Raw genomic sequence first — 12,564 nt, 5'->3', positions numbered from 1 at the left:
GAATGGTCAGTAGTGGAAAGACAGGGGGAATAGAGCTGACACTGAAAGCAGTGGTTGGTCTAGTAAAGAAAGCATAAAGAGGGCCAAGGTAAGAAGCAAGAGTAATAATGTGTGGGAGTGGAAAGTGGTGATTGTGTTTGATGAGACCACAGGGCCTCATTTACACCCTATCCAACTAACCAATGCAGTACAGAAAGAGATGGGTGAAGTCAGATTAGCCAGATTAGCCAGATTAGCCCAGCTCATTGGAAATGGTAGATTCTTCATATTTTGTTGTAGCCTGATGGAAAAGCTTAATGGGAAGAATATTAAAAGTAATGTCCCTGGTGCCAATACTAGGTTGAGGGGAGTGATTGAGGAGTGAGAGTGATTGAGGGCAAAAGGTTGATCGGTAGGAAAGAGGGTCAAAGAAGTGAATGCTTATCAATGCTGCTGACTTTTGAGAAGGTTTTACCTAGACAAGTACAGAAAGGATTCATCAGGTTCAATGTCAGAGAATTTGTCCCATACACATTGCTGTGTTTTAAATGCAGAAGAATGGGACATGTTGGTGCTCAGTGTAAAGGACAGAAAATATGTGGGGAACATGGTTACGGTGAATGTGAGAGCAATGTGAAGGTAATTCTTGGGGGGCATAGTGCAGCATTTGGTGGATCCCAGGTGCAGAGAGAGGCTCAGAGCTATAGAATCAGTCATGATGTATCATATGCAGAGGCTGTAAAACAGATTAGTGGAACTACAGTGTGGAATGATGGAGCTTCCATGGTGGAGCTTACTGCACTAAGTGGACCTAATGTCCTGGTGCTTCTACTGGACCTGGCATGGTTTCGAGACCTGTTCAGAAATCTTGTGCTTATGAATATGCTGGGTCAAAGGACACTTTGATAGTGAATGAAGTTGACTTCATAGCTTTCATTGGTAAGGTTATCAACACGACTCAGGTTGTGAAAAGCAGAAATGCCAAGTTGAAGGTTATTGTGGATGCGGCAAAAGTTGTTATTGGGAGTAACAGATGTTACTGTTGAAATGGTTGTAGACATAGACATAGCTGAATAAACTTAAGGGTGGATTGTTTCAGTGTAGCCGATGTGAAATGACTAGCTAGTTAGCGGTGGTGCGCGCTAGTGGCGTTTCAATCGGTGACGTCACTTGCTCTGATACCTTGAAGTAGTGGTTAGGGTTAGGGTTAGGCTAAGATAAGGCTAAGATAAGGGCCGCGGCTTTTGTGGAGCGATGGGTAACGATGCTTCGAGGGTGACTGTTGACGTGTGCAGAGCGTACCTGGTTCGCTCCCAGTTCGGGGCGAGGGGACTTGTTACATCAGCATGATATAGATCAAGTTTAATGGGTTGTGGTGGCGTAGTAGTTTTTTTGGGGGGTAGAAGTTAGTAGGGATCTATTGTTTTATTGAATTTAATTTGCTTGGTAGTACAGAATTAGGCAGACCATGATTGATCGCATTCTCCAGCACAGTAGGTGAGGACATGCACTTTAAACGGTTGTTTTCGCGGACCGCCATGATATCATAGAAGAAAACTGTCGCATTCCACTCCAGCAGAGGGCGATAGTCAATCATTTGTGATGCCCTACACAGAGGGACATGCGCTTCTGTGTTTATATTCTGCAGAAGTGCATGCTAATTTTGCATGGAAGAAAATAAACAATAAAAACTAAAAGAGAGTTGAAGAGAGAATTTCTCAACCAGAAATTAATAGCGGCTGCTGAGGAGATATTTGGGGTCGTTGAAAAAACGATAACAGAGTACCAGCTAGACGTTTTCCATACGAAAGAGGAGAACGAACGTCTTCGTGGGCTGTTGATGTTGCACAAAGGAGGTATGGAGCTTCATTCAGTCAATTGTTTGTAGCGTCTAACCACATACAAAATGGGAGGGGTAGCTACACGGATGTCTATCTAATAACGTTAGCAAGCTTTCTACCCAGATCAAAAATGTTTGTCAATGGTGAGTCTTCATTGAAAGTGCTGGTTACAAAACCTAAATGTACAGTGAAGTCCGGGCAACTGGCCTTAGAGCTGAGATCCTCAACATGTGAAACAGCGCCACTGCATTTGTTCCCAGTTTTGTTTTTGAAAAGGAGGAGACGAGCATCCAGCAACGCAACCTGGTATCAACGTTTCATATTATTCTGTACTTAATTCCGAAGCTTTCCATTTAGTATTTGTTACGTTTCATATGGTATGTATTCATTTGTGGATGTCCATCACCCATTTTGTGTATGTTACTAATTACAATTTGTGTGATGTTATAAATTTGCTAAATGTACAATATGTTATGCATTTGCAAAACGTTGTTACGAATTCCAATTAGTTTTGGCTAAAGTTAGCTAGGTGGCTAACGCTAATTTTATCTAGCTGGCTAACGTTAGCTAGGATAGGTGTTAGGGTTAAGAGTTAGGTTAAAGAGTTAAGGTTAGGGGAGGGGTTAGCTAAGTAGTTGCAAAGTAGTAAGTAGTTGAAAAGTTGCTACACACTACCTTTGGGTTACTAGACGTTTCCATTATACACCCATCCATCCACCCTGACCAACCACCCTCCTTTCATTTTTGCCTTAAAGTAACCTTCTGTCTTATGTAACCATACCAAACGTAACATATCATACTTATTTGAACATGCAGGACGTACTTTTACTATGTTACGTCTAGTCTGAGACCAGGCTGAGCAAAGTAATACAACAAAAATAGTAGAAGTTACATACACTGCTGTTCTACGCATGCAATGATGTCTGAGGGAATAAAACATTGTTTGTTGTTTGAAGTGACAACTTTGTCGTTGTCATATTCCAAACAGATGTGGCAGTTTTACCAAAACGTATTCCAACTTTAACAGATCTACATGTGCAACTGTTTCTCATTCCCTCCAGTGTAAAGAGGAAGAGGATACCCACTGGATCAGTGAGGTTGAAGAACACATTCAAAAGCTGGAGTCTGATTCCAAAGAATATCCAGACCAAGTATCCACTTCTGAAGGTGGGTTCACTGACAAGCTCTCAACACATATCACCAAGCCATAACGTTGGTCAGTGGGCATATAGCTATCCCTTTCAGCAAACAATTTATTGTAACACAGTCGTGCGGTTGTTGTTAGTTGTATTTGAGGTAATACTCTTTGAAATCAAGGGGCATTTTATTCGTGGAAATGATATGGAAATCGTACAGTCTGTGGCTTTAAGTTCTGTTGACGCTGTGTCCTTTCTTTTCTTCAGATTTCACATTCCAAATGGAGACAGAAGGGTCTGTAAATGAAGCCATCAAACTGAAAGTCATCCTCAACGACAACAGAATAGAGAAAGTGATTCTGCCCTCTCAACCTGACTCACTGAATGAGCTGATATCAACGCTCAAGGAGAAACTGCATCTGAAGTTTCATTTCAGTCTTCTTTATGAAGACCCTGATGTAAACAACGAGCTCTTCAACTTAGAGACCATTGAAGACTTGCCTTCTCCTAGGGCTACGGGAAAGTTTTGCGAATACCACGTGATACAGACCTCGGTTTAACCGGACTCTCAGCCACCGAGTTACAGGCCGCCCCACCAGAGCGGTTAGGAAGGTGGCCTGAGGTATTTGTCATACTCACTTTCTCAATGGAAGTTGAGTTTGCTCTGAGAGAGGGCTATTGTGCATATCTGAGACAGGAAACGGTGCTGAAAATAACGAAGGATCAAAAACACAACATTCTTGATAGGATGGCTTGGACAATCTTCAATTCCAAAGCGTACCCAAGTGACAGGCATTTTGGCAGCTGAGGCCCTTGTAACCAAGCACCCATGTTTGAAAGAGCCTGGCTCAAACGCAGGCTGTGATGGCTGGAAGAACAGCCTGAAATTCAAAACGGGAAACTACAGGCAGAAGTTACGCCATGTTGGGTTCCCAGAGGTTGCTGTGAACGGGGGGAGGAGGAGCAAGCATCGTCCTGACAATGAACAGCTCGAAGCAACATTAAACAAGCACGCCGGGCAGAAGGGAACTTCCTGCCCAACTTCCCTCAAGGAGAAGACGAGGCCAGCCTGGAGAAACAGAGACTGGAGATGGTCCACGAGATGACAAAAGAAAACTGAGACTTGCTGGGTCCCACAGTGGCACATTGTAAACAGGAAGAAGATACACACTGGATCAGTGAGGTTGAAGAATACATTGAAAGGCTGGAGTCTGATCCCAAAGACCCTGACCAAGTATCCACTTCTGAAGGTGGGTTCACTGACAAGCTCTCAACACATATCACCAAGCCATAACATTGGTCAGTGGTTATACAGTGCATTCGGAAAGTATTCAGACCCCTCCACATTTAGTTAAATTACAACCTTATTCTAAAATTGATTAAATAGTTTTCCCCCTCAATCTACACACAATACCCCATAATGACAAAGCAAAAACAGTTATTTTTTAGAAATGTTTGCAATTAATTTTTATATTGTTTAACTTATTTACATAAATATTCAGACCCTTTACTCAGTACTTTGTTGAAGCACCTTTGTCAGTGAATACAGCCTTAAGTATGATGCTACAAGCTTGGTACATCTGTATTTGGGGAGTTTCCCCCATTCTTTGCAGATCCTCTCAAGCTCTCAGGTTGGATGAGGAGCGTCGGTTGCACTGCTATTGTCAGATCTTTCCAGAGATGTTAGATCGGATTCAAGTCCAGGCTCTGGCTGGGCCCCTCAAGGACATTCAGAGACTTGTCCCGAAGCCACTCCTGCGTTGTCTTGGCTGTGTGCTTAGGGTCATTGTCCTGTTGGAAGATGAACCTTCACCCCAGTCTGAGATGACGTGAGGCTTGGTATTCAGACCAAAGAGTTATATCTTGGATTCATCAGACCAGAGAATCTTGTTTCTCATGGTAAACTCCAAGTGGGCCTTTTACTGAGGAGTTGCTTCTATCTGACCACTCTACCATAAATACCTGATTGGTAGAGTGCTGCAGAGATGGTTGTCTTTCTGGGAGGTTCTCCCATCTCCTCAGAGGAGCTCTGTCAGTGACCATTGGGATCTTGGTCACCGACAAGACCAAGACCCTTATCCCCCCGATTGCTCTGTTTTGCCGAGTGGCCAGCTCTAGGAAGAGTCTTGGTGGTTCCAAACTTCTTCCATCTAAGAATGATGAAGGCTACTGGTACCCTTCCCCAGATCTGTACCTCGACACAATCCTGTCTGAGCTCTACGGACAATTCCTTAGACCTCATGGCTTGGTTTTTGCTCTGACATGCACTGTCAACCTTGTGATTTTATATAGACAGGTATGTGCCTTTCCAAATCATGTCCAATCAATTGAATTTACCACAGGTGGACTCCAATCAAGTTGTAGAAACATCTCAAGGATGATCAAGGGAAACAAGATGCACTTGAGGACAATTTTGAGTCACATAGCAAATTGTCTGTAAATAAATTATTTCTGTTTATTATTTTTAATACGTTTGCAAACATTTTTAAAGCTGTTTTCACTTTGTCATTATGGGGTATTGTGTGTTAATTGATGAGGAAAAATATTATTTAATCCAATTTAGGATAAGGCTATATCGTAACAAAATGTGGTCAAGGGGTCTGAATCCTTTCCAAATGCACTGAACATCCCTTTGAGCACATACAGGGCCTTCAGAAAGTATTCACACCCCTTGACTTTTTTCACATATTGTTGTGTTACAGCCTGAATTTAAAATGGATTACATTGAGATGTGTCACTGGCTTACACACAATACCCCATAATGTCAAAGTAGAATTATGTTTTTAGATATTTTTACAAATCAATTAAAAATGAAAATCTGAAATGTCTTGAGTCAATAAATATTCAACCCTTTTGTTATGACAAGCCCAAATAAGTTCAGGAATAAAAATGTGCTTTAACAAGTCACATAATAAGTTGCATGGACTCACTCTGTGTGCAATAATAGTGTTGTACATCATTTTTGAATGACTACCTCATCTCTGTCCCCCACACATACAATTATCTGTAAGGTCCTTCAGTTGGGCAGTGAATTTCAAATGCAGATTCAACCACAAAGACCAGGGAGGTTGTCCAATGCCTCGCAAAGAAAGACACCTATTGGTAGATGGGTAACATTTTAAAAAGCAGACGTTGAATATCCCTTTGAGCATGGTGAAATTTTTAATTACACTTTGGATGGTGTATAAATACACCCAGTCACTACAAATATACAGGTGTCCTTCCTAACTCAGTTGCTGGAGAGGAAGGAAACTACTCAGTTATTTCACCATGAGGCCAATGGTAACTTTATAACAGTTAGAGTTTAATGGTTATGATAGGAGAACTGAGGATGGATCGACAACATTGTAGTTCGTCCACAATACTAATCTAAATGACAATGTGAAAAGAAGGAAGCCTGTACAGAATACAAATATTCCAAAACATGCATCCTGTTTCCAACAAGGCACTAAAGTAAAACTGCAAAAAATGTGACAAAGAAATTAACTTTATGTCCTGAATACAAAGTGTTATGTTTGGGGCAAATCCAACACAACACATCACTGAGTACCACCTTCCATATTTTCAAGCGTGGTGTAGGCTACATCATGTTATGGGTTTGCTTGTCATCGGCAAAGACTAGGGAGGTTTTTCTGGATACAAATAAACTGAATAGAGTTAAACACAGGCAAGATCATATAGGAAAACCTGGTTCAGTCTGCTTTTCAACAGACACTGGGAGACAAATTCACCTTTCAGCAGGAAAATAACCTTAAACACTAGGCCAAATGTACATTGGAGTTGGTTACCAAGACGACATTGAATGCTCTTTAATGTCGCTTGAAAATCTATGGTAAAGACTTGAAAATATCTGTCTAGCAATGATCAACAACCAACTTGACAGAGTTTAATAATACAAATAAATAATAATGGGCAAATATTGTACAATCAATGTGTGCAAAGCTCTGAGAGACTTACCCAGAAAGACCACCAAAGTTGGTTCTAACACGCATTGACTTGGATGTGAAAAGTAATGTAAATGAGATATACCTGTATTTTAATTTTCAATAAATTAGCAAACATTTCTACAAATGTCATTATGGGGTAATGTGTCAGGGGGAAAAAAACATTTTTAATTCAGGCTATAATATAATTGTTTTGGAGTACTGTAAGTCAATGAGTTACTGAAGGCACTACCTTATTATAACACGTGTGCAGTTGTATTTATAGGTCATGCTCTTTGAAATCAGTGGTCATTTTATTAGTTGAAAGCCCTGGTGACACTGTGTCCTTTCTCAGGGATTGACATTAAGCGTTGCCCTATTGCCTTGGGCAAGTGAACTGAGGAGTTGTACAAGTTTAGCTTGCTCTGAGGTTGCTCCATTGAGAACTATTTCATTTTTTATTTTAAGTGAAAACTATCAAACTGTATAGAATCCCAGTAGCCTAAAACTGATCTTTCTGGTTTCTTCCTATTAATTAATTAAAAGACAGAAAATGTATGACAGACAGGCAAGAGAATGCCCAGAGAATTTTGTTCAATTTAATAGCGTCCCCAAGTGACAGAGAAACAGAGGCTGGAGATGGTCCACGAGATGATGAAAGAAAACCGAGACCTGCCACTCATCAATCAACACATGCAGAAGACATTTGCTCTCCGACACCAAGAAATAGTTCAATCCAGTCCCACGGTAGAACATCTCAGAACACGCTGGCCAGCACTCTTCCTCGAAGCCCAGGTTAAACAGACTAAGAAAAGTTGTCTTTGTCCAGTCATGTGCTCATAACAATCTACATTTCCATTGCAGTTCAGACCTTTTTTGATGCATGTCACATGGGCTTCTGGTTGTACTCACAAGTCATGGTTATCAGTAACAACATTCTCAGGGCAGGCTCAACTTGCCTGACTGACATAAATTGGGATGTTCTGTGTGCTTTGTCTTTTCCTTTAGGTACATGCTGAGTTTCAGAGAATCACCAACCAGAGCCTGCAGCAGACGTTCTACTCTGCCTTGGACCACCACACGCCCCGCCTGCTGACCCTGTTCAGGGAGGAGGAGGGGAAGTCCACCACCCATGAAGGGAAGTTCTCAAGCATCCTGAGAGTGTACAACGAGCAGGTCAGTGGGATTCACTTCATCAGGGATGGACAGTCTTGGTGTGGCTGCAGACTCTTGTTTCAACCAAGCAGTGACACACCTGGTTCACTTGATCAACTAATCTTCAACCAATACTTTGTTTACTGCTTGGTTGGAACAAAATCCTGTAGCCACACCTGCTTTTTGTGCATAAGATTGGCCACCCATGTGCTACATGGACATGTGCTTCAGCTATTAGCTGTGACTGGAACCAGATTAGATTACTCCTATGTTGCGGTTGACGAGCGCAACTTGCTGGATTATTTAAATGCTAAATGACATTGTGACATTGTGACATCACCGTCATCACCGTGGCCCGTTCTGCAGTCCTGGCTGGTCTCCCTATGTTGTTACGTGAGGTTAGTTCTGCGAGGTACTCACCTGGTTTTACAGCCTGTACCATTATGAATGCATTCTTTTCTATTGTGTTTTTTAAACTTTTTTCCTCTGTCATTAAAGTGGGAGAACTCAGCAACCCTGGTATACTGGATGGAGTTGCCATTCTCTCAGTGGTGGGCCAGCACAATGAGGTGGTGGGTGGTATACCCATCAGACCGGCCCATGTATCCATTGTCCTTGAGGATAAGATCGTCATGACTAACTCCCGCTCCTGGCCAGACGCTCTCGTGGTTGTTTTTGGGTTACTCTACTCCCTCCATCTGAACTACCCCAAAGCCCTGGGCAGCACCTTTGAGTTCATGCAGAAAATCTTCCTGAATCTCGACGATGGAAAACTGAAGCCCAAGCGGCTAGCGCTGAAATATGAACTGTTGGCCTAATTCTGTAGTGATGAGATGGAATTTTACTTTGAGTGACCTCCTATATGCCGAGCGAGTGGTTTGAAAACAATGGTTATTTTTGTTTGGTTTGCTTTTATATTTTTGTACGTTTTTTGTGCAAGTAATGGATTTGATATTGTATTTCAATTCACTTATAACCCTTTAATATGAAAAGAAGACACAGGTCAGTCAACACATTAACTTGCCACATACAGTCGATCTGCGACCCAGTTCTCTACCTTTGTTATACAGCTGCAGAAAACCCCCAAACGTTTTCTAGAAGATTTCACCTTTGCAGACATTCCGACTGGCACAAAATACATGTTGATAAGATGTTTATGAAAGTGTCTTTACCTGCTATTGTCTATCTTCTCTGGCAGTGTTGCGTGATCCTGGCCTTCTATCTGAATTCTAAATGCTCACCAAGACACAGGACTATGTCTTAACTGTTGTAACACACTGAGTATACGCTGAGTGTACATTATTGTGTTGCACCCCCTTTTGCACTCAGAACAGCCTCAATTCGTCAGGCATGGGCTCTACAAGATGTCAAAGCGTTTCACAGGGATGATGGCCCATGTTGACTCCAATGTGTCCAACAGTTGTGTCAAGTTGGCGCGATGTCCTTTAGGTAATGGACTGTTCAGAGATGACGTCTGTGTGTGTTCCGTCTGACTCCTGTCCAGCTGAGGTTTCTCCACACTGCCGGCACAGCTCCATGTCAACTTGATGCAAACACTGGTATCTGTGAGACGGTTTCTCTGTCAACACAGCTCACTGGTTTGTCTGTCTGTCTCGTTGGTCTGCCTGTCGCTGGTATGTGTGTCTGTTGCTTGTCTGGGAGGTAGTGTTGGTCGCCTTCACAGTTCTCTCAGACACAAAGGTCTCTGTGTGTGTGTTTTTGTGTGTGCGCACATGCAAGTGAGTCTGTTCTTAATTACATGGAGCACCATGTCAGCATATTTCTCAGCTTGTGAATAGATGAGTGAGTTAATGAGTGAGGGTTTTATGTGTGTTTTCCTACGACTAAGGGAGTAGTTATTAGATTTCATTGTCATGCAGCCTGAGCCCTCCCCCTTTGACTGACACTGAGAATACTTCACCAGATTGGCAAAAACAAGAAACTATGAAACGCCTGTGACTCCAATTAGTATATAATCAAGGCAGACTGTCAGTCAGTCCATGGCTCTGTGATCACATAAGTAGTTCACTTACCGGTAGAACAGACGGCACCATTGACAGAAAGTCTTGCCTGATTGAACGCCGAGGGAAGCCTGGTACAGAAATGTCCATTTACTTAGAAATTACATGATTAAAATGGTAATTACACTAATTACACTAATAATTTGATTGGCGAAACTTCTGTGTTAGCCAAGCTGCAATGATGGACAGGCCATGTAAATGACATCTATTTATTCTATGCAACCTATTTCTACGTCTTTGACATTGTCCTTCTCACTCACCCTGGTGAAGGATGGCTCTAAGAATATCTCCCTGATGTGATGTCATCAGAATGGAATGTCAGGATCGTCCTGTAGATGCTGCAATACAGAATGCTGCCGACATACTTATCTAAGGTGACTTTAAACGCCACACAACCAATTTACCATGGAATATCTCCGCTCAACATGAGGGCAGGAGAAGGCTAATAGCACTTGTGACACGAATATACCTCTGTTTACTTCTTTACTACTAATGAACTCTTGTTGAATGCATGTTATTCCTATGGTTAATGCAGAGTACAGTAGCTGTTCTGAATGGCAACATGGCTGACTATACAGCGCTATAAACAGACTATAAGGCAAAGACCCACACTGTCAGTTCCTAACTGTAAATAGAGATCAAAGTAAAATAGTTTTATGTGAACAGTCAGACCGTAGCATGCTAACATAGTACGGTCCAGCTGCATATGCAATTACCATGTAAATACTGGATGGTTTTAACTTCACTTGGTATAAAGAGGGAATCGTAAGCCACACCATCACATGTACTGTATGAATAGGATGAAGTTGCCTCTTTGTGGTTGAAACATTATTAATACAAACTATAGGAGCATTTATTCTAAACAGCACAGAGGCATTTGTCACATTTAGCCTAGAACACATTCAGCCCTGAGCTTCTAACAGCATCGGTAAATCATAAGATTCCAGCTCCTCCTATCAGTTTCCTTCTTTCTTTTACAGTGTGGTCTGGAATGTTGGCTTTACAGGGATGGTGCTCACTGGTGCTACACAACTTTCATGTCTCACACTCATCCCATACATATGTCTCCTATTAGCTACACTCGCCCAGAGAGAGGGAGGAAAGGGAAGGAGAGAGGGGGGGGAAGGAGGGGAGGGAGAGGGGAAGAGGGAAGAAGAGAGGGAGGGAGAGAAAGGAGAGGGAAGGAGAGAGGGAGATGAGAGAGAGAGGGGGCGAGGGAGGGAGGAGAGGGGAAGGGGGAAGGAGAGAGGAGAGGGCAAGGAGAGGGCGAGAAGGAGGGAGGGAGAGGGAAGGAGAGAGGAGAAGGGAGAGAAAGGGAGTGAGACAGTTGGGTGAGGGAGAAGAAAGGAATTCGATATACAGTACCAGTCAAAAGTTTGGACACCTACTCATTCAAGGGTTTTTCTTTATTTTTTAATATTTTCTACATTGTAGAATAATAGTGAAGACATCAAAACTATGAAATAACACATGGAATCACGTAGTAACAAAAAAACTGTTAAACAAATCAAAATATATTTTAGATTTCTACAAAGCAGCCACCCTTTGCCTTCATGATAGCTTTGCACACTCGTGGCATTCTCTCAACCAGCTTCATCTGGAATGCTTTGCCAACAGTCTTGAAGGAGTTAACCACATATGCTGAGCAATTGTTGGCTGCTTTTCCTTCACTCTGCGGTCCAACTCCTCCCTAACCATCTCAATTGGGTTGAGGTTGGGTGATTGTGGAGGCCAGGGCATCTGATGCAGCACTCCGTCACTCTCCTTCTTGGTCAAATAGCTCTTACACAGCCTGGAGGTTTGTTTTGGGTCATTGTCCTGTTGAAAAACTAATGATAGTCCCACTAAGCGCAAACCAGATGGGATGGTGTATCGCTGAAAAATGCTGTGGTAGCCATGCTGGTTAAGTGTGCCTTGAATTCTAAATAAATCACAATGTCACCAGAAAAGCACCATCACACTTCCTCCTCCATGCTTCACGGTTGGAACCACACATGAGATCATCCGTTCACATACTCTGCGTCTCACAAGACACATCGGTTGGAACCAAAAATCTCAAATATGGACTCATCAGACCAAAGGACAGATTTCCATTGGTCGTGTCAATTGCTTGTGTTTCTTGGCCCAAGCAAGTTTTTTCTTCTTATTGGTGTCCTTTGGTAATGGTTTCTTTGCAGCATTTCAACCATGAAGGCCTGATTCACGCAGTCTCCTCTGACATGTCTTTTACTTGAACTCTGTAAAGCATTTATTTGGGCTGCAATCTGAGATGCAGTTAACTCTAATGATCTTATCCTCTGCAGCAGAGATATCCCTGGATCTTCCTTCCCTGTGACGGTCCTCATGAGAGCCAGTTTCATCATAGCACTTCATGGTTTTTACGACTGAACTTGAAGAAACTTTCAAAGGTCTTGACATTTTTCGGATTGACTGACATTCATGTCTTAAAGTAATGATAAACTGTTTCTCTTTGCGTATTTAAGCTGTTTTGGCCATAATATGGACTTGG

General features: G+C 42.2%; 1 protein-coding gene across 3 annotated transcripts; it reads left to right on the top strand.

Annotated features, from left to right (window-relative positions):
* Nucleotides 1-1,428: 1,428 nt before the first annotated feature.
* On the top strand, nt 1,429-11,182 carry LOC110537462. Of its 3 annotated transcripts, XR_002475629.2 has the most exons (5): nt 1,429-1,835; nt 2,882-2,987; nt 3,224-4,206; nt 7,888-8,055; nt 8,533-11,182. XR_002475629.2 is itself a non-coding variant. In XM_036941433.1 (3 exons), exons 1-3 carry the CDS (start codon nt 7,519-7,521, stop codon nt 8,668-8,670), a joined length of 462 nt encoding a protein of 153 aa, XP_036797328.1. In that variant the 5' UTR covers nt 7,455-7,518; the 3' UTR covers nt 8,671-11,182. The 3 variants fall into 3 exon arrangements, 2 of the variants coding, with proteins under 2 accessions (XP_036797325.1, XP_036797328.1); XM_036941433.1 differs by lacking the exons at nt 1,429-1,835; nt 2,882-2,987; nt 3,224-4,206 and adding an exon at nt 7,455-7,674; XM_036941430.1 differs by lacking the exons at nt 1,429-1,835; nt 2,882-2,987; nt 3,224-4,206; nt 8,533-11,182 and adding an exon at nt 7,453-7,674 and having other exon boundaries at nt 7,888-8,512.
* Nucleotides 11,183-12,564: the final 1,382 nt, after the last annotated feature.

The sequence above is a fragment of the Oncorhynchus mykiss genome, chromosome 2 (genome assembly GCF_013265735.2).
Source record: "Oncorhynchus mykiss isolate Arlee chromosome 2, USDA_OmykA_1.1, whole genome shotgun sequence".
Taxonomy (NCBI): Eukaryota; Metazoa; Chordata; class Actinopteri; order Salmoniformes; family Salmonidae; genus Oncorhynchus; species Oncorhynchus mykiss.
This window is presented reverse-complemented; position numbering and strand designations above follow the sequence as displayed.